Here is a 22,447-nt window from a genome sequence, read left to right on the forward strand (position 1 = left end):
AGGCTATTAATAAACACATTGAACTCGACCCCATATACATTCCACTATGGAGGAAACCCGGAAGTGAGGCAATCCATCGCAACGGACCCCAGAGTTTAAAAACCAGGTGGAAAAACACACCGACGCTTCATCAGAGGCTGCACTGAGGATGTTACCAAGTACGGTAATGAAACGTCTGCAGAACAACAAACCAGCTCGGCGAGCCAACCAACCTCAACACCCACAACCCGAGCTACAGATCTACTCCAAAACCTTGGGTTATAGGATTCTGATAAGAATATTTACGTAGCGATGCCATATGCCATTTTGGGCCAGTTGACTCTTGAAATGCTTCTATGAGTTATGTGACAGTTATTTACCACAGCATTTCTATTCAACCTTGCCCATTTCCCTCAACAAACCTCAGGTACAATTTTCCCCTTCCTGAGAAGGTGGTGAGAAGTAGAAATCATTGAGAGATTTGGCCCTGGAGGGAAACTCACCTTCATCTTACGACCTCACTAATTAAGGCGCAGGGCCAAAAAATATGTTGGGTATATTTTTTGACTCACCAGCAATTAAGGCTATCAAGCAGTTAATTAATAGCCACTTAAGGGTCTCAACTCATCATTGTACCAATTACCTGCCTTCCCAGCAGGCGAGAGAAAGACTGAGAAACAAGGGCAATCTGCCTGCTGGGCTGAGGGATGAAACTCTATTTGTCCCAATATAGTGGCAATAAGAGGCATGGATGGGGATAAAGGGTAGCCTCTGAAAGCCAGTCTTCTGCCTTTGCCTTCAAGCCCCCAATTTTCTCCATGGTGCCTACCACCCAATAAGCGAAAGAAAAATTATCTTTTTGCCGCTAACTTGATTGAGTTTTTTGAAGAAGTGACAAAGATGACTGAAGAAGGCAGAGCAGTAGACATTGTCTACACGTACTTCAGCAAGACACATGACAAGATTCTGCATGATAAACTGGTTAGCAAGGTTAGATCACATGGAATCCAGGGAAAGCTAGCAAAATAGATACAAAATTGGCTTGAAGGTAGGAGACAGAGGGTGATGGTGGAGAGCTGTTTCTTGGACTGGAGATCTGTGACTAGTGGTGTGCTGCAAGAATTGACATGCAAATATTTGTATGGGCCCATGGCTATTTTATGTTCATAGAATCCCTACAGTGTGGAAACAGGCCATTTGGCCCAACAAGTCCACACCACCCCTCTAAAGGAGCATCCCACCCTGTCTCATTCCCCTTCCCCTACCCCTGTATTTCCCCATGTCTGACCCAACATCCCTGAACATTATGGGCAATTTAGCATGGCCAATCCACCTGACCTGCACGTCTTTGGACTGTGGGAGGAAACCAGAGCACCCAAAGGAAACCCACACATACAGAGGGAGAACGTGCAAACTCCACACAGCCTGAGGGTGGAATTGAACCTGCATCCCTGGCACTGTGAAGCAGCACTGCTAATCATTGAGCCGCTGTGCCGCACTATTTTATGGGACTATTTTCCTTGGAGTGTTGGAGGCTGAGGGGACTATTTTCCTTGGAGTGTTGGAGGCTGAGGGGTGACCTTAAGGAGGTTTATAAACTCATGACAGGCATGGATAGGATGAATAGCCAAGGTCTTTCTCCTAGGGTAGGCGAGTTCAAAACTAGAGGGCGTAAGTTTATGGTGAGATGGGAAAGATATACAAGGGACCTATGAGGCTATTTTTTCCCAGGCAGAGGGTGGTGTGTGTGTTGAAAGAGCTGCCAGAGGAGGTGATGGAGGCTGATACAATTACAATATTTAAAAGGCATCTGGATGGGTATACGAACAGAAAGGGATATGGTCCAAATGCTGGCAAATGATTAATTTAGGATATCTGGTCAGCATGGATGAGGTAGAACAAAAGGTCTGTTTCTGTGCTGTACAACTCCATGATCCAATGGCACTGTATCCCCTGAGAAATAGGCCTCAGCTAATGATCTTTAGGACCCAGAAGCTCCTAGCCTCTGATTTGCAGGATGGGATGCCCCGGATAAGGCTTGAAAATGGCCAGGATAGTTGCTGAAACTTTCCAGTCGGCTTTTAACAAGGTGATTGGCACTCAATCCAGTGAGCTTTGTCTGCGAATGTGACCAGCATATTAGTTAACACCTAATGCTGCAGCTCTCAGTTTAACCTGACAAATTTGGTCTTGGGGCCTCTCTTCAGGCACAATCAAGAAAAGAGAACTGAACCTCCAATCATTCATTGTTTTGGTACTTGTGTGGGAATTTTTTTGGAAAGCTGATCAGAAGTATACCTTTTGTTCCAAAAATTAGATTATTTTCAAAACATTTTATGAAAACTGAAATAACTATGATAAAAGAATGAATAAAATTCTGGTTTTCATACCTGGCAACCGAGTGCTGCTCTTAGGAAGCCAAGTACAGCAGGTGAGGCAGGGGCAGCTCCTGTGACAATCATTCTCACCTTTCCTCCAAGGCTATCCTGTGTAGTTAATACAGTGATCAAATGCAAAGAAAGACATAAGTTTCACCACTTTATGCTGCTTGGACCATCCAAAATATTCAAACTGGTTTTATAGTGTAATTTTAAAATGCTGTCTTGCAAATGATTGTTCAGTTAATCTTCAAAGGTGAAATTGCATTTTCAAGATAAATTAAAAAGACAAACAGATTTACATCTCATTCATTCCTGAAGTGGCTGTAAGGAGGTGACTGAGCCACAAAAAACAACAGTGCTGTATTTTTAGCTGGTGCTAATTTTTCTTGGCTCAGATCCCTCCCATGTGGCCTAAACACCAATTTCTGTGGCTCCCTGCGGAGCACCGTGCTAATAATCCCATTGTTCATGTCAGCAGAACTGCTCCCTGTGAAATACTGGAGCTCCATAATATGGTAAAGTAGAAATCAAAATAACTTAAGTTATACTAAAAGTAGGCACTGACATGTAACATTTAACACATTCTTATATAGTTTTCTTGTCCTGTTCACAGCCAGAATTGAAGTTAATTGGAGATTGTAGCCAGACTTTGTTTTATTGAAGTGAGTCTGGTGTGGACTAAAGATTTTCCACTAAATGTTGATTCTCATTGCTTTTTTATTATATGTGGAATGTTGTGCTTGTTACCAAAGAACGAGTCAAGTAGATTTTCACTGGTATGCAGGAGAATAAGCCACTTCCTTGTAGTGGTTAAAATCACATTGATATCGGGAGCTATCATATTTTTCTATCGAAGAGAATCGACTTCACAACTTTTCCTAATAATACTCTGACCTACATTTTATATGAAAAACCATTTTCAGATCAAGCTGTAATGAATTAATTCTTAGCACATCAGTTTAGGTCACAAAATACTATCCTAAAGCATTTCCCAGGAGACAATTCGACAGACAGAAGTGCTCATTTTAAGCCTTTTAAGCCTAATGATCTGAAAGTGCATTTGTAAAATTAATAATTATTTTACCTGTATTTTTTTGAAAAAGAGTTTGTCCCAGAGGCTGTTGTTCCGTATGATGCCATTTTGCACTTCAATTGCCTTTCTTCTGGCTGCAAATTCAAGTAGCCAGCGTCTTACTGGTGTGCCTGCTTGGCTAAATATCTGAAAATAATTGAAAAGACATTTGTACTTTAGTGCTGCTATATCAGGAAAGTACACATCTAAAAAGTATTTTTAATGCTGCTCAGTCAGTGCAGTGAGACACTGAAATTCTGCCATTTTCCAAAAGATTCCTTTTTTTCAATGTGCTCTTCTAAGCACCAGAAACCATTGGGATCTGACAGCTAACTTAGCCGGAGATTTGTGTAGGAAAGTCATTGCATCGTCACTGCCAGTCCAATTTGTGGTAGATTTATCAGCTTACCTTACCCAATTAAGATGTTTTGTTTGACTGCCAAGTTAATAGTGTGTAAACCTTAGCGAAATATTTCATCTTTCAACAGTCTGATGAGTAATTGAAAATATGAATAGCTGTAAGCATAAACAATTGATAATATGCATACTACAGCGAAGGGGGTAGATCTGTGCACATGTGTAAGCTGGTACTACTGTGTGACAGTACTATTGAAGGCTTACTTGTAATATTTTACGGCTGATTCAAAAAATCCTAACCTCAGATTCTTACTTCCTGTATACAAACTCAGCAAACTGTTTGACAAGGGTAAAGTCTCACATCCTCTCCCAGCATTTTTCCATGTCATCCCTAGTGAAAGCTTCCTGCTGTTTATATTGTGGTTCCCCCTTGTTTCAGATGAGAGACAAGATGCCTTGGCCTATCAAAATGGTTGAGATAATATCACCTAAATCTCTTTATTGCTGCAGTCAGGACAATTTCCCAGTGGCCTCAGCTCCAACTTGCATAATTGCCACTGCGAATTTAAATCTGAATTAAAAATTAAACAGCTAACAACATCAGGCCATAGGCCTTACTGAGCTGTGGAAAATTTGAGGCCTTTTCTTCCCAAACTCTACTCCACTCAGAGTACTGTGTAGAGTTCTGGTCACCATGCTATAGGAAGAATATTATTAAATTGGAGAGGGTGCAGAAAATATTAAGAAGGATGTTAACTGGGACTGGAGGGTTTGAGTTATAAGGACAGGCTCAATAGGCTGTGACTTTTCTCACTGCAACATAGGAGGTTGAGAGGTGATCTTAAAGAAGTTTATAAAATCATGAGGGGCATAGTTCAGGTGAATAGCAAGCGTCTTTTCCTTAGGGTAGGGGAGTTCAAAACTATAGGGCATTATTTTAAGGTGAGAGGAGAAATATTTAAAAGGGACCTGAGGGGCAATGTTTTCACAGAGTGGGTAGTTCATATGTGGAATGAACTGCCTGAGGAAATGGTAAATGCAGGTTCAGTTACAACATTTAAAAGGCATTTGTACAGGTAACATGAATAGGAGAAGTTTAGAGGGATATTGGCCAAACACACGAAAATGGGACTAAAAATTTAATTTAGAAAACTTGGTCAGCATGGACAAGGTGGACCCAAGGGTCTGTTTCTGTGTTGTATGACTTTATGGTGAAGGCTGAGGAATTTATCCTAAGGTTAGGGTTAGGAATGGATCTCCATGAGCAATGAATGTAATTTGATTCCACAAAAGTGTAAAATTTAATTCAATTTCTACAGGTCTTAGCTGTGTCTCTCACTATCCTCCCTCTGTACATCAACTCAATCTCAATTTGGCCATAAAGTTTATACGTAATAAATTACAGAACCCTATTTTCATTCGTCGATGCTGTTCCCCATCTTCAAAATATTTAACATACCTTCAAATGTTTATCTTCAAATCCATCCATCATCTCTTCCCATTTTATCTTTTGAGGAAGTGGTAACATAGTGGTAATATCACCGGACCAATAATCTAGAATTCCAAGCTAATGTTCTGGGAAAATGGGTTCTATTTGATCAATGGCAGGTGATGAAATTTGAATTCAATAAATATCTGGAATTTAAAAGCTAGCCTAAATGGCAACTATGTAACCACAGTCAATTGTCATGAAAAAAAAACCCTGATTCACTAATGTCCAAAACTGCCATCCTTGCCTGGGCTGGTGTATATGTGACTTCAAACTCACCGCAATGTGAGAGACTGTTAACTGCCTTCTGGGTAATTAAGGACGGACAATTAATCATGGCCTAGCCAGTGACGGCGACATCATATGAATGAATAAAAGTAGTCTCATCTAGTCTTATGGACCTTCCAAATCCTGCATGTACTCAAATTCTAGACTCTGTATGTTCATCCCACTAATGGTCAATAAAACAGTTTGCGTTTAAACCCAACCTGTGACTCAGCATAAAATGTCTCTGCCTCTCTTCTCACTTAATATTCAATTTTTTAAACCAAACTTTCAGTTACTTCTCTTAACTTGCACAAGCTTAGCGTCCATTCCTTGATTCATTGTTAAATCTATTTTATTTTTATTCATCCCTTTGTAAAATACTTTCAGGTATTCCTCTTTTTTAAATACTCTATATAAATGCAAGTTGTTGTCTTGTGAACATTGGTTGTTTGCATATCCCACAACAATTACCAAACTTTGAATAATTACATTGAAGACAGCTTACCTTATCATACATTCGATTTAGCAGTCTTGGAACAACAGGAAAAATAGTTGGATGAAGAGCCTTCATATCATCAGACAGAAGTCTAATATCACCTTGGAAGAAACCTATCCGACCTCCGTGACATATTACGACAGACTGAAAGAAAATGAAATATTTACATAAAATGATCCAATATATTTTTATAGCAGTTGTTCAAAAAATCTCAGATTAGCCATGAGCAAATAGATTATTTGTAAGATGACCAAGAGGCTGTGGGGGACCATTGGGTTAAGAATGATCATTTTATCGTAAGATTTAGATTAGTAATGGAGAAAAGCAAGAAATAATCTAAAGTTGAACTTCTAAACTTGAAAAGGTCAATTTCACTGGGATGAGCGGGATCTGGCTAGGATAAAATTAAAGCAAAGGTTGATAGGAAAAACTACAACGGAACAATGGTCTATCTTTAAGGAGAAGATGTTAGCCATGAAGTGTGCAGTTATGTTGGTGCAGACTCAATGGGGCAAAGTGGCTTTTCTATGCTGTATGAATCTGTTTCAAGGAGGCCAGGCATGTTCCAACAAGTGGGAGGAAGGCACGGCAACCAAAGCCAGAGCTTCTTGACTGACCAGGAACTTGCAGCTTATGAGTGTGGTCGAAGCATAGATGTTCAATAGATGATTTCAAAAGGAAATTTTGATGGACACATGTTGGAGATAGTTTGCCAAACTATCAAGATACAAAAGTGGAATGCTAGATTACAGAGAGCTGGTACAGATTCATCCTTTCATGGAATGATGATGTCACTAGCAGGCCAGCATTTGATTTGATTTGATTTGATTCATCACTGTCATGTGTACCGAGGTACAGTGAAAAGTGCTATCTTACTTGCTTTACAGGCAGATTGTACTATACAAGTGCATCAGGGTAACAGAACAGAGTGCAAGATAGTGTTACAGCTGTGGAAAAGGTGCAGAGAGAGATCAACATTAATATTTAAGAGGTTCATTCAAAAGTCTGATAATAGCGGGAAGAAGCTGTTCTTGATTCTGTTCGTTTGTGTATTCAAATTTTTATATTTTATGCCCGACAGAAGAGGATGGAGGGGAATATAATGGGGCTGGGAGGGGTCTTTGATTATTGGTTGCTTTGGTAGGGAGTATAGTTGAAGTCAATGGATAGGAGGGTGGTTTGCATGATGGACTGGGCCATGTCCACAACTCTCTGCAGATTCTTGTGGTCTTGGGAAGAGCAGTTGCCATACCACACTGTGATGCATCTAGACAGGATGCCTCCTATGGTGCAACTATAAAGATTTGTAAGAGTCTTTATGGTCAGGATGAATTTCTCTAGGCTGCTGACGAAGCAGGGGTGTTGTTGTGTTTTCCTGACTATAGTGTGGATGTGGGTTGGCAAGGACAGATTTTTGGTGATCGTCACCCCCAGGGACTTGACGCTCTTGACCATCTCCATTCTCAGCACTATTGATGCAGACAGGGGCATGTCCTCCACTCTGCTTCCATTTGTTGTCCAACCCCAACTGCCTGTGAACAGAGTAGCTCTTTAAGCTTTTTCAGAGGATGCTTAAGTGTCAACCAGATTGCCCTGGGTGGGGAGGCACATGTAAGCCATACCAGATGAAGACAACAGCTTTCTTTCACAAAAGGACATTAACAAACAGAGTGGATTTTTATGTCAATCAATGATTGTTTCATAGCAGTATTATAGCAACTATCCTTATTTTCTAGATTTATCAATTGAATTTAATTTCCACCAACTGCAAACAGTGATATTTGAATCCATGCTCCAGAGCATTAGCTTGCCCTCTGGAGTACTTATCAATGACATTAGTACAATGTCATCACCTCGTCAAGAGTTGATGGGCCAAATGATCTTCCTTCTGTCCATTATGACCTCTCATGGCTAGACGGCACGAAGAGAAATCCCAAAAATCTCATGTCAAGTATGTATTTTAGACATGATAAAACTGCATTCCCAAATTCAATTGCTAAGGTCGCACATATGTGTATTTTCATATGTACATGTGATAAATGGCAGTTAATTTTAATAATAATGTTTTGTTATTTGCATTTTTCCTGCATTCTTAATCCCTTCAGACACTCTGCCTTTTCCAAAGATGGGCCTGCAATATCGGTTTTAGCCACTGACAAAGCTGATACAAGAACCTCACACCGTGAATCAATTAACTTACCAGATATGCTCCATCCCACTATCAGATACAAACCAATGGCCTATTTGAGAGTTAATGACATTTCCTCTAGATGTTTTATGAAGAATGATTCTCCCTCTGAATTTCCCTGTACGTCTGTGGAAAGTAAACTAGAAGTTGGGGTTTGGGACTAGTTTTGGAAACATCTGGATACTGTTATGGGAAACTTAAGGCATCGACATTCTGGACAGGTAACTACAAAAGTAGATTGAAAGACTGTCTTCATTCAAAACTGTTTTGTGAGCACATTAAATTGCACTCAGCATTGATATTCAAGAAAAATGTGCATCAAGCTGCACAATCTTGCAATGACTTGAACTTAATATTTGACTGTGTACAATAATATTGATCAAGTTCTCTGTCACAGGATGACAAGCAATGTTTTTAATTGTACTCATGCAGATGAAAATTAAAGAAATTTAGCATTAAAACTATCAGCAAATATTATCAGTAGCCACAGTGTGATACGGTTATAATCAATAAATCTAGAAATGCTGTGTTAATGGAAGTATATACTGCTCATCAACAGTACTTTATTGAAAGCATAAAGACAGAGGGAACAGCAAGTAAGTGCACACTTTTTAGATGTGAAGAAGAGTGGCAGATGTTCCTTTGCTGCCTGCAACCTTCTTACCTGTACCATTCTTTCAAACATATGTGCTAATGGTAAGTAGGAAATATGTACATCAGCAGATGTAGGCAACCATTGGCTCTGTAAAACATAATAAGTGGGCACAAGCTGGTGAGATAGATTCTTACCTGGATAACTCTCTCAAACATGTGAGCCAGAGGCAAGAAGGAAATAAGGACATCATCCTGTCTTGGAAAGATCACTTTCTGCAAAGGGTATGAAGGAATAGGAGACAGAGAGCAGAATATACTAACAGACAGACAAAGAGAAAGTTACAACACAAGAGAAAATGATGTGAAATAGTCATGAATCAAACAGGCTTTGTCATCGCACAGTTATGTGGAGAGGACATAAAAAGTTAGTTGTATTTTACAAACCTTATGCTGTCATTAAACAGGTTCATCACAACAAACTCTACAACTGCAAACTTGACCAATTCAGCTCAAGTAAAAAAAGGCCATCAACATGAAAAAATTAATGCTTTTTTTTTTTACATAGTTTATGTCTAATCTGCTGGATGGTTCCAGCTTTCTCTATTTTTAATATTAGATTCCAGTATCTTTGACATTGTTGCTTTTGTAGAAAGAAAATAAATTATTCTCTCCTTTTATGGCCAACTTCCTCATAATATCAGCTGTTACTTTGATTCCTGGCCAACAGGCTGTTGTCAAGGATCTGTTCATGTTCTTTGCAACTGATTGAGGTAACTGACTGTCAATTTATTTTGCCTTAAAGTAGGAAAGTTTTTTTTGTAGTCAAATTGATAGCCTGCCACAAAATGAATTGCTATGAAGAACTATGTTGCTTCACACAGTTTAATCTCCATCCACAGTTTTTATTCTCTCTACCCTCAAAATTTCTGCAGCCACCCGTAATGTTGTATTTTCAAACTGACTTCTCTCTAAGCTGTGAATTTGTGGTGAATGATGCCATTGACAGCACAACGTTGGATTTTGGGAATACTTTGTGACATTGTTCCGTTAAGAGTAAATAGTGCAATGTCACATTTATGAAATAACGCGTAAAGTTACTGCACAATATCAACACTGTTATAGCAATTTTGAAGGTTGTTTTGATTCAACTAGTACATTGACTAGAGAAAACACAATTTCAAAATGATATTGAAAAAACACAGAGATAACAAGGTATAGAGCTGGATGAACACAGCAGGCCAAGCAACATGAGGTTGCACCTGTATCACATTTCATTTCTTCCTGTAAAATAAATAGGTAACTTGTTCCCAGGCTCTGCCAATGCTTACTGGTCAGCCAGTGACTAGAAAATGTGTCAGAGAATTTCATATCTATTCTCGAGTTTTTTTTAAACAAATACTCCACTTTTCATATGTCTCATGCTCACATTGTTACAGGATGCAGCTGGGGACAGTTATAGTAAAGGCACTGTCTCCAAACCGATGACTGACAGGAGCACAAAAATTACCTACAGCATGTTGTACCAATCACCTATGCTGAAAGGAAAATCATTGAATAATCTGAATTCATTGGGTAATAATTAATCATAGAGAAAAGTGTCTGACATTTCCTTAATTCCTCCATCAGACCCTTTTCAACTGTGGGAAAAGTGAGAAAGTTACAGCCTATACCTCATCATTCTGTGTTGCATTACACAGTGCTGGATTCAGAACAATTCTATTTGGAGTGTGTATAGTCAAAGTATACCCTTTTTAATTTGCTAAGTTCCGATAATAAATTAAATGCAAAGACGAGTAATAGATTATATTTTCTACAAGCACCTTCTCCAAAACTCTAAGCTAAATTGCTTTGGTTCCTCTCAGGTGTAAAAACATTAGCAAATATTCACACTTTAGTGGCAAATTTTCAGCAGAGTGAGAGTGAGAATGTGAGTGCAAGAACAGGACTTGTAAAACTTCACACTTAGTGTGACCCCAGAGTCAAAACTGGTCAATTTGCAACATCACATCACTCACTGACCAACATTCTCTATCGATCAGGACTCATATGATGTTTATAGGCTCCACTTCACCCTCAAACTCTCACCTCTCAGCTTGCACACACTGCCATCTATTTAACCATGGCAGTCACATAACTCATGCAGATTCCATAACACATGTTGACACTCTTCCCTCTCTCTTGCAGGACATGGTGGCACACAAACAAGTCAGAGACAAATGAGCCTACACATCCTGATTCCAATGGAGAATACAATGTTGACCATTATTGGGATGGGCATTGCTTGCACCATAGCTAATGAACGAGCTAAAATTATTGGAAGTGACGTTACCATCCTACTTAATTCTCCTTTTCACATCCCACTTTCCCTTAATGACACATTATCTTCTGATTTACAAACTGCACATGGTGCTGTCATGCACCCCTTACTCTCTGTCCACCACCACCTCCCCTCCCCCCGCCAGCCAATCCCTGCTTTTGAGATACCCAAGAGGTGAAACCCGACCAGGGAGTGGAGGAACATAAGAAGCCAATAATGATGCGGGCACAGCAATGTCATTTCCCATTCATAGCCATCAGTTCAGACACTGTCACTATAATTTAGAGGAGAGTATAGAGTTGGGATCTGCTTGTGGAAAAACGCTGCATGGAGTTGGTTTCATTGGGGACAACGTTAAGTTTTCACTGCAGAGGAATCACATGAGCATTTTGATGGGACATCCTTCAGTCAAGAAGTCTGCAAAAGCAAACTGCTTGGTGCATTCAGTACCCACCTAGAAAGCACAGAGTCAACGTTAAGGAACATGGACAGAACCAACACCAACTTGACACAGGTCTTCGAGAAGACAATTCTTTCCAGCATGGAAATGGTAGCAATCTATCTGAACCCATGATGCAGTATCTAAATAGCTAATGTCACAGCTTCCATTGCAGACTACAAGTAGCCACCTGAATACTGCAGTGGAAGTTTAAACTGCTGCACTGCAAAGTGGCATGCAGTACAGCAACCTATTCTGCACTGGATTACCAGGATTTCAGGGCTATTACAATGTGGATACTGCAGTAGTGACAGAGAGTGTGAATCTCTGATCTTCTTTGCATGAAATGGTAGATAAGGGGATACTGGCACCTTGCTTTACAGACAGTGAACTGGATGTCCTGGTGGACAGGCTGGTGCTGAGGAGGGACATCTTCTTCCCCCAAGACTGGTAGAGGGGCTACAACACCAGACCCTGCCAGCCTGCTCAGAGGTTGTCACCTGGGTCAGTGTGGTCTCAATGGTTCAGAGAAACACCCAACAATGAATGACCTTCTCTGCTCCACCAGGCTAAGGGCCACTACCTTCCCTCTGGTACATCACATTCACTGTCTCCGCCACTGTACTTAACTCCCACCAAAGCTCTTGATGTGCCAATCTCACTATCACATGCAATATCTCCCCTCGCTCCCCCTCTCACCCACCCCCATACCCTAGACTACTAACTCTACATGGCCTCTGAGCTGCCTACTCACTCACGCCGGTCATCTCACATCTCTGCACCAACAGCTGTACCACTGCATTAAGGTCTCAACCCCTCACTTTCTCTCATTCCAGAAGAAAACAACCCATAATAGGTTTGAAAGAGTCAAGATATGCATTGGAGCACCTGCCATTTGGCTTCTCTCCCCCTTTGAAGAAAAGGTTTTGGCACTCACTGGCAAGGACTGCAACTGCTTCAATGGTGATGCCAAAACATCAGTGTCCCAACAACCAAGAAAGAAGCATTGTGCACTACTGTGCTACTCTCCCATTACCTCTCACTGTAAATATATTCTTAAACATAGAACATAGAACATAGAACAGTACAGCACAGTACAGGCCCTTCGGCCCACGATGTTGTGCCGAACTTTTACCCTAAACCTAAGATCTATCTAACCTCCACCGCTACCTTATACTATCATCCATATGCCTATCTGATAGCCACTTAAATGCCCCTAATGAGGCAGTTTTGTTTATGATGCACTCTCTCTTTTGTCTCCTACAGGCACAAGTGGCATTAGCAATTTCCCACAATCAAGTGGACAGCCTGCAAAACCTGCTCCATCTCTGAGGAGGAGAGCACAGATACCACAGAGGATTCAATGGCAAGGCTGCCTCTTGCACCTCCTACCAGCATAGACACTGACACCTCTGCTAGATTTAAGTCAGGGGCATCTGCTGGTGATTGCATCACCGCTCTGTCTATGCAGAAGAAACACTCAGGTCAGTGGCAGTCCAAGGACTGCTGGCGACCAGTTACCTGCTCAGCCCCAGACAGGAGCCAACCCATGGGGTCAGCAATTCATGACCTCATCCAAATGCACAAGCAGACATAGCAGCAGGCAGCTTTGTCAGCAGCACTGGACAACTGGACACAAAGCTTGCGGTGACCTCCATAGGGTGCCAAGTCCAGACCTGCAGCACTCCATCGCTCTAGCCAACAGCAGGGTAACAGGGAGAGCAAGGGACACTGACCTCACTCCCGATGCTCTTCCACACAAGGGGACAGAGTGGTGACAGTCGGCAGCCAGCCACAGGAAGAAACACATACACATTCCCAGAAGCATCTTTTCAGTGTACTTCAGAAGTAGCCGGGCTTTCCAACTCTTCCCTGCCTGCCAACCTCAGCTTGAGAGAGGTCAAGTTTAAGAAGGTGCCTCTGGACAGCATGCACTCAGTGTTTCTGGGTCCTCTGGATACAAATGCCCCTGGATCACCTGGCACTTTCCAGGCACACCATCCCAAACCAGAACCCCTCCTCACCTGTCCCAATAGTGACAGCCTGCCGGAAGTTTTCCTAGCAATTTATTTGAGAGCTGTTGATCACTGTTTCAATCTTGGCAACAGCATCCTGCATCTCGACATCTCTCTCTCAGGAGATGACTCACCAATGCAAATGAGGCCTAGAAAATAAAATTCTCCTGGTACCATGTTGCTAAGGAGCAATGATTTTCCACCTACCTTAGCTTATACCTGCCATCCTGAACTAAAATAAAGAATTGTCATTCAATGGAGAGGGAGAATCTAGAATCTAGAAGGACAAGGGCAGCAGATACATGGGAACACCACCACCTTCAAGTTCCCTTCCACGCCACTCTTCATCTGACTTGGAAATATATCAGCATTCCTTCACTGTCATTGGGTCAAAATGGAGGCATTCCCTTTCTAATGGCATTGTGGGTCAACCCACAGTAAGTGGGCTGCAGCAGTTCAAGAAGGCAGCTCACTACCACCTTCTCAAGAGCAACTAAGAACGGGCAATAAATGCTGGCCAGCCAGCAATGCCCACATCCCACAAATGAATTTTGAAAAATGGACTGCAAGTTGCTGGTACTTAGTGAATCAGTGGTCAGTACCATCAAGACAGAAGAGGTGGTAAATTGGGAAAACAGACAACTGGTAGGTCCATATTGATCATAATTAATGCTATGGCAAATAACACCACTTGCAATTTTGTTTTAAATAACATTTGTGCAGTTATGGAAGTGATATCAGGAAAAATAAACAAAATATTTTTTCAGTGAAATGTTACCCATTGCTAATTATTCAATCACACTTTACTTGGCATTGGTGCTGAAATGTTATCACAATCCTTGGTAGTTCACTGTGTTACTGTTCTAACAATAAAGTTTCTCGCTGTGTTATTCACTGCTTCCTTGAACTGATAATTCTATCAAACACACAAAATGTTACAATAATGGTCTGCTCTTACCTCGATCACTGGAAAACAATCACTAAGGCAGGATAGTGATTTCAAAGGCAATAATTTTACCCGAGTTCAAACATTTCTCTTCTGTATTTGGTTACATTGTGGTCCTCTGACTTATGTGCTGAGCTTGCTGTGCAGGGATCACTGCTTACTATCCATTTTACCCTCTTTCTTCAGGGTTCTTGGACCCAATATCACTCCCTGCTGAGATGGTCATAGATCATAGATCATAGAATCTCTACAGTGTGGAAACAGGCCCTTCGGCCCAACAAGTCCACACCGACCCTCAGAGCATCCCACCCAGACCCATCCCCCTATGACCCACCTAATCTACACATCTCTAAACACTATGGGGCAATTTAGCATGGCCAATCCACCTAGCCTGCACATTTCTGGACTGTGGAGGAAACCAGAGCACCCAGAGGAAACCTACGCCACGCAGACATGGGGAGAATGTGCAAACTCCACACAGACAGTTGCCCGAGGGTGGAATCAAACCTGGGTCCCTGGTGCTGTGAGGCAGCAGTGCTAACCACTGAGCCACTGTCCCAAGATGGTCATCAAGATGATTACTCCCTAGGCTAAGCAAAATTTTTTAAGAGTAAGACGCTATGAACCTGGATTTCATGAGGATTGTAGGGGAGTGTGCTTGCATACCTAAACATGAAAATAACAACCTAATGAATCTCTAACACATGCATGCTAAATAGTGGAAGTAGCACAAAGAACTAAGTAATTTCACAACCAATGGATCAAGTCAAAGCTCTGCAGCCCTGCAGTATCCAGTTGGGTAAAAATATAAAGTTTCCGTAGTCTTACCTGATCATAGGGCTGTTCTCTCGTTAGTGGGAGGTGACTGATGGTGGTTTAACCTGAGTGTCACCATGCCTCAGGTGAGGGGACAGGTTGAGAAGAACAGTCCTTCATGGTAATCTCAGCTAATGCAGGAACTGAACCCACACTTGTTAGCAGCAATCTGTATCACAAATCGGCCATCCAGCCAACTGAGGAACAACTAAATGAGATGGAGGCTCCAGAATAATGGTGCAGTCCAGCTCGAGTACAAAAACAAGTCTGAAGAATCTGTAATTATTTAAACCAGAAGATCCAAACAGTTGATCCATCTGAGGTCTGCAGCACCACAGGTGCCAGACTTCAGTCAATTCATTCCACATAATATAACAAAATGGTTAAAAGATGCTGGATACAACAAAGACTCTGGATCTTGACAGGATTCCAGCAATAGACTTGAAGACTTGTTCTGCAGAACTAGCCATGCCATTGGACAGGCTGATCCAATGCAGCTACAACCCTGGCAGGTACCCAAAGTGGAAATTTGCTAATGATTGCCTTGTTCACAAAAAGGACAAATCCATTCTTCCAACTGCCATTCCACCAGCCTCGTCTTGATCATCAAAGTAATGGAAGATATCATTGACAGGGCTGTCAAGTGGCATTTACTCAACAATGAATTGCTCATTGATGCTCAGTTTGGTTTCTGCCAGGGGCATTTGGCTCTTGATGTCATTACAGGCTTAGGTCAAAAATGACCAATAAAACAAAAGGTGTTGAAATTCAGAAGCAAGGTGAAAGTCACTGTCCTTGACACCAAGACAGCATTTGATTGAGTATGGCACTAAGGACCCCGAAGTCAATTATCTCAGTTCCACAACATTGGTGTCCAGATTCTTTTTTTTTGTTTCATTAACCTGCTCAGATGTTATAACACAGCTCCTCTGGAGCAGCAGGGAACTGAACCTGGGCCTCCTGGCCGTGGAGTTTTTCAGGGTAGTATCCAATGATCTTCAGCTGCTTTATTGATGATCTTCTTTCCACCATAAGACTTAAAAAGTAGGATGTTCACTGATGATTAACTGCTTTTGCAACTCCTCAGGTACTGTAGCCATCTGTACTCACATTCTGCAATACCTGGGCAACATCTTGGGTTGTTAAGTGGCAAGTAATATTTGTGCCATTCACGTGTCAGCCAATGACCTTCTCGGCAAAAGAAAATTTAACTATTTCCCCTTGACATTAACAAAATTACTATTGCTGAATCCCCACCATTAAACCATGGACCACAACTGAACTTGACCAACCATATAAGTACAGTGGATGTAAGAGTAAGACAGAGGCTGGGAATTCTGTAAAAAGTAACTCACTTACCACCACAAAGTCTATCCACCTGTACTATCCACAGCAGACAGTCAGGAGTGAGAGAAAATACTTTCTTGCCTGGATGAGTACAATTGCAACAGGACTCAAGAAGCTTGACACTTTACAGGGCAAAGCAGCTTGTTTAATTACTATCTTGCCCACTACTTTAAATATTCATTCATTTCCACCACCACCAATACACAACAGTAGCAGTGAGCATACTATCTGCAAGATGCACTACAGCAATTCACCAGGGCTCATTCAACATTATCTTCCAAATACGTGATCACAACCCTAGAGAGCAAGAGGAGATATGGGCATATGCAGGAAAGATGGTCTTGAGGTAAATGGTCAGCCATGATCTAACTGAATGGCACAGCAGGCCTGATAGAACAAGACATAGGACTATGTTCTTCGAGAAGAACAGGGGCAACATGGGAGTGCCACCACTGCCACCAAGTTCCCCTCCATGGCACATGACATTCGGATTTGGGGCTAATTCAACAGCTACAACAGTTCAAGTGTGACAACTGGAAAGGACATCAATATTCATTTTGTCAGCAATGCTCACATCCCAAATTCAAATAAATAACATGGTGCTGAGAACAACCTCAGTTGATTTTCCCCTTCCTGTAGAAGGGTACCCCTGCAACTTGAAATGCTCGCTCCACTAAGTCCCTCCACATTAGGAAATGAGGTTATGAGCCTGTTATTTAAGGAGCTACAGGAACATATCTGTGTTGCTTTTGCTTCATAGTACTACAGTTTAATATGCATGTTATGATGATGGATTACAACCCAAAGTATTTACAGACAATTTTTTATTTTTAATTCCAATGTTGTTTTTTTAAAAGGAGGACCAGTACAGAAATAAAACCATGCAGATTCTGTGATTGTATGGCAAAGTCCTGATTGAATGTCACACATTGAAATGGTCAGGGAAATTTCAAACAGGAAAGATTTAAGAGCTTAGAGATAAAGAGGAAGCTGATTATCTCTTCCCCTTTTAGAAAGCCACTTCTTACAGGCATGTCTGTTTTACCGTCCAGGAATACACCAGTACAGAGGTTAAAAAGCCAGTTTCAATGCTACTGGAGTGAAATGGTGGGACTGAATGGCTTTGTGTGTAGCCTATATTTGAGTGTTAGCATATTTTCAAGGCCACACATGTGAAGAACCATACCCTAGAGATCCCTATGTTGAAGATAAAGACCCCTTCTAATTCTGAGTGCTGTAAACCAGTTTTTTAAAAAGGTAACAACAGGGCAAAGGAAATTTTGTAGGCTGACAAAACAAAGAATATTGTGAATGTTCTGTTCAAATATCAATGTAAATGATATTCCTATATTCAACTATTGGTTCTTTGCAAATAATTCAGAGACTGATCCATACATCTGTCCTTTTTATAAAGCTTTTAATCTTTTTGACATACCACTTATTTCTTATCTGTCTCTATGTGTCTCTGTCTCTCTCTCTCTCTGGGTGTGTTTCTGTCCCCCTCTGTCTGGATGTGTCTCTGTCTCCCTCCATCCGGATGCATCTCCATCTCACTCTGTCCAGGTGTACTGCATTATTAAGTATTCTCTCATTTGGTAACTGGCAAACATCACTCTACGGTAGCTCAAGAAAGTCTGGTTAAATTGGCTTTTTTTAAAACATAATTCTATGTAGTCTGGTTAAAAGATACCCACAAGGAAAGGAATCCTTTTCTAATTAACCTCGTTACAACCTAACGAGGGGTGTGTGAATAAGGAAGGGGAGTCAGTTCATCTCTCCTTACCCAGTTTGAGGAATCCTGCGTGGAACTGTAATGAATTTGGGGATTTCGTCCAGGATCTGGTCATAACAATCATTACATCATCTACTATAAAATCTCCAAAATTCAGATTAAGCATGGTAAATCATATTTGTCACATTCATGATAGTTGCTTGTGGTTTAAATGGGGATATTTAAGACTCAGCAGGATTTGGAGTTTTACAGTATCAATAGTTGCTCCTCATACATTCCATGCTCAGTGACACTGTCTACCATAATCTTTAATTTTGGAGGATAAGTCAAATAAGGGTGCTTACTCAGTGAGAGCTGAAGAAAATTACCTTCTCAGCAGATTTCAATTTCATTAGTTTTTCCAATCACTTAAATCAGAAACTTGAACTGTAGAGTGGGAGGAAGTGAACATTAACCACAAAATGATTGAATTAACACTGGGGAGACACTGATCTGCTCAATTTATCAGTAAGTAGCTACTTATATGGAATAATTTCTTACTTGTTGAAAACACTGATTACAGTTGTTTTATTTTCCAAGAAGTCTTTGTCTCACTTCAAGTGTGAGTTTGTGAAAAACTGTAACAAACTTAATTTCCCAAAAGATCATTCAACATTCTCAGAGTTGCACTCTAAAGGGTGGCACAAATGGACAATATTGGATCGAATGCCTATTATAGTCAGCTCCTGACACATAATTCAGTTCCACTGGAATCCATAGTATATCAGGTGGTTGATCTCACACCTCTGTATTGCGACATGACCCCAAGAAAAGTTTCTACGCAATTTGTTTAACTGACAAGATGAATTACTGAAGAAAACGTAATTAATAACTAGTCGTATTACTGTAATAACCCCATTTATATGGATTATGAGCAATGTCCCTTCTAAGTTTCAGTGGCAGGAGATATTAGAAGGAACATTGATAATAAGATATCTTCCACTTTCTCCCATCTTATTCTCTGCTATTTCTATACTATGCACTATTCATATTCAGTTGAGCAAGTACAGTTACACCAATCTCTGTTCATACAACTCTATACATTTTCAGCAAGTTTGATACAAGCACAGACCAGGGCAAATGGCGTTATGTTGCAAATTCCCTTCCCCCCGCCGATGAGCAAATTTACTGATTTATGGATCTGCTGACTCAAAAACTTGAAACACCCAACCTATAATTCTTATGGGAACCTGTTCATCACTAGACTACCTGATTACAAGATGATCTAACACTTTCGTAGGAAACCACTAAGGGCCAAACATGTTGCCTTTCTCAGTCCATCCCTTTAGAAAAAATGTAAACAATTGATTAAACAATATACAACATAAATCTGCATGGCAACTTTCTAACACAAGAATATTGTTGGGTTTACAGGAGAGCTATGTTGGGTTGGTAGGAAAATTAGATTTGGCTCATGGTTAATAGAAAGCGAAATTCAAAGTAAGTGGTGAGATTTCCATGGCATGGAAATCTAACATAATTAATATCAGCACTCCCATAGTCATTATACAGTGTGGATTTACTAAAATAAAACTTAAAATTGAATTGCAGAATATATTAGCAATTTTATTTAAGTTGAAGATTCAGGAAAAGGGGGCAGCTTAAAATCTTCTAGCCTTTCTCATCTTCATTGAAAAAAAAATCTATTGCCATCTGCTTCATACATGCCATAACATAAATGGAGGAGGAGAAGGAAATATCCTGCATGATGAATAAAGTGATGAAGGGATCATCAACAGTGCTCTCAACCTGCTTGCTAATGCTCAGTTTGGGTTCCACCAGAACCACTCCACTCCTGACCTCATTACAGCCTTGCTTCAAACATGGTCAAAAGAACTGAATTCCAGAGGTAAGGTAAGAATTATTGACATGAGGCCACATTTGACCAAGTATGCAATCAAGAAGCCCTAACAAAACTAGAGTCAATGGAAAACAGGGAAAATTCCCTGATGGTTGGAGTCGTACCTGGCACAAAAGAATATGGTAGTGGCTGCTGGAAGTCAGACATCTCAGCTCCAGGATATCTCTGCAGGAGTTCCTCATGGTCATGTTCTAGCCCAACCACCTTCAGCTTCTTCATCAATGAACTTTCCTCAACCACAAAGTCAGAAGTGGGAATTTTCTGATGATTGTCCAATGTTTACCACCGAACCTGACTCCTCAGATACTAAAGCAGTCCATGTTCAAATGCAGCAAGATCTACAGCTAGGGCTGCAAAGTGGCAAGCAACATTCATGCCAGACAATAATCAGGCAATGACCATCTCTAACAGGAGAGAATCTAGCCGTCGTCCCTGGACATTCAATGGGTGTCGTCATCACAAAATCAGTAACTATCAACAGCCTGGGGTTATCACTGACCAGAAACTGAATTGGACCAACCAAAATGTACTGTGGCAACAAGGGCAGGTCCAAGGTTAGGATTCCTGCAAATAACTCACCTCCTGATTCCCAACTCCTATCAACCATCTCCAAGGCACAAGTCAACAGTATGATGGAATACTCCTCACTTGTATTGATGAGTAACTTCAACAAGAAGAAACTTTACACCATCGAGGGTAAGGTGACCCACTTGATTGGCATCACATTCACAAATATTCACTCCCTTCAGAATCAACACTCAGTATCAGCACTGCATGCCACTGACCAGATCCTGAGACAGCACCTTCCGAATCCATGGTGTTGCCATTTGAAACAACAAAGGCAACAGATACATAGGCACACCTGAAAATTGCCCTGAAAGACACTCACCATTCTGACTTGAAAATATATTGTTGTTTCTTCAAATGTCACTGGGTCAAAATCCTGGAAGTCCCTGCCTAACCACAGTGCTGGGTCTAACTACAGCACATGGACTGCAGCAGTTTGAGAAGGCAGCTCACCACCACCTTCTCAAGGGCAATTAAGGATGGACAATAAATACTGGCCAGGCCAGCTACACCACATCCTATGAGCAAATAAAAATAAAGTACATTATTTGTACTCCTGAAACTTCATTAAAGGTAAGAAATTGAGCGAAAAATTGTGCTCACTGATGCTGCTTTTTGTATGCAATGAATGCCTTCATGTTTCTAAAATAGCATCTATGATGTGTGTACATACTGCTGGTGCCACTGACACAGACTATCCTATTGGTTAGGGTTTTAAACCACGTGCAGTGTACAATCACTGGAAATATGCAGAGCAGACTGATCATTATGTCAGTAAACCTAAAATAGTAAACTAATACAACAAGGCGTAAAGCTAGATGAACACAGCAGGCCAAGCAGCATCATAGGAGCAGGAAGGCTGACGTTTCGGGCCTAGACCCTTCTTCAGAAATGGGGGAGCGGAAGGGGTTCTGAAACAAATAGGCAGAGAGGGGGAGGCAGATAGAAGATGGATAGAGGAGAAGATAGGTAGAGAGGAAACAGACAGGTCAAAGAGGCGGGAATGGAGCCAGTAAAGGTGAGTGTAGGTGGGGAGGTAGGGAGGAGATAGGTCAGTCCAGGGAGGACGGACAGGTCAAGGGGGCGGGATGAGGTTAGTAGGTAGGAGATGGGGGTGGGGCTTGAGGTGGGAGGAGGGGATAGGTGGGAGGAAGGACAGGTTAGGGAGGCGGGGACGAACTGGGCTGGTTTTGGGATGCGGTAGAGGGAGGGGTGATTTTGAAGCTTGTGAAAACCACATTGATGCCATTGGGCTGCAGGGTTCCCAAGTGGAATACGAGTTGCTGTTCCTGCAACCTTCGGGTGGCATCGTTGTGGCACTGCAGGAGGCCCAGGATGGACATGTCGTCTGAGGAATGGGAGGGGTAGTTGAAATGTTTCGCGACTGGGAGGTGCAGTTGTTTAGTGTGAACCGAGCGTAGGTGTTCTGCAAAGCAGTCCCCAATCCTCTGCTTGGTTTCCCCGATGTACAGGAGGCCACAACGGGAACAGCGGATGCAGTATACCACATTAGCAGATGTGAAGGTGAACATCTGCTTGATGTGG

At 41.4% G+C, this 22,447-nt stretch overlaps 1 protein-coding gene across 2 annotated transcripts in view; it reads right to left on the reverse strand.

The window, feature by feature from the left end:
* Positions 1–22,447, reverse strand: part of LOC109913277 (long-chain-fatty-acid--CoA ligase 6-like) — a 105,494-nt gene that overhangs the window by 32,515 nt on the left and 50,532 nt on the right. Inside the window, exons 11-14 of one of the 2 annotated variants that reach the window (XM_020512765.2) lie at positions 8,894–8,971; positions 6,051–6,185; positions 3,445–3,579; positions 2,370–2,465 (exon numbers count right to left, since the gene is read on the reverse strand). In XM_020512765.2, coding sequence (XP_020368354.1) covers positions 2,370–2,465; positions 3,445–3,579; positions 6,051–6,185; positions 8,894–8,971 — 444 coding nt within the window. Of the gene's footprint in view, positions 1–2,369; positions 2,466–3,444; positions 3,580–6,050; positions 6,186–8,893; positions 8,972–9,018; positions 9,097–22,447 lie in introns of both variants that reach the window. The other variant, XM_020512766.2, reaches the window with a different exon arrangement.

Source organism: Rhincodon typus, chromosome 12 (assembly GCF_021869965.1).
Source record: "Rhincodon typus isolate 14 chromosome 12, sRhiTyp1.1, whole genome shotgun sequence".
NCBI classification, from domain to species: Eukaryota; Metazoa; Chordata; class Chondrichthyes; order Orectolobiformes; family Rhincodontidae; genus Rhincodon; species Rhincodon typus.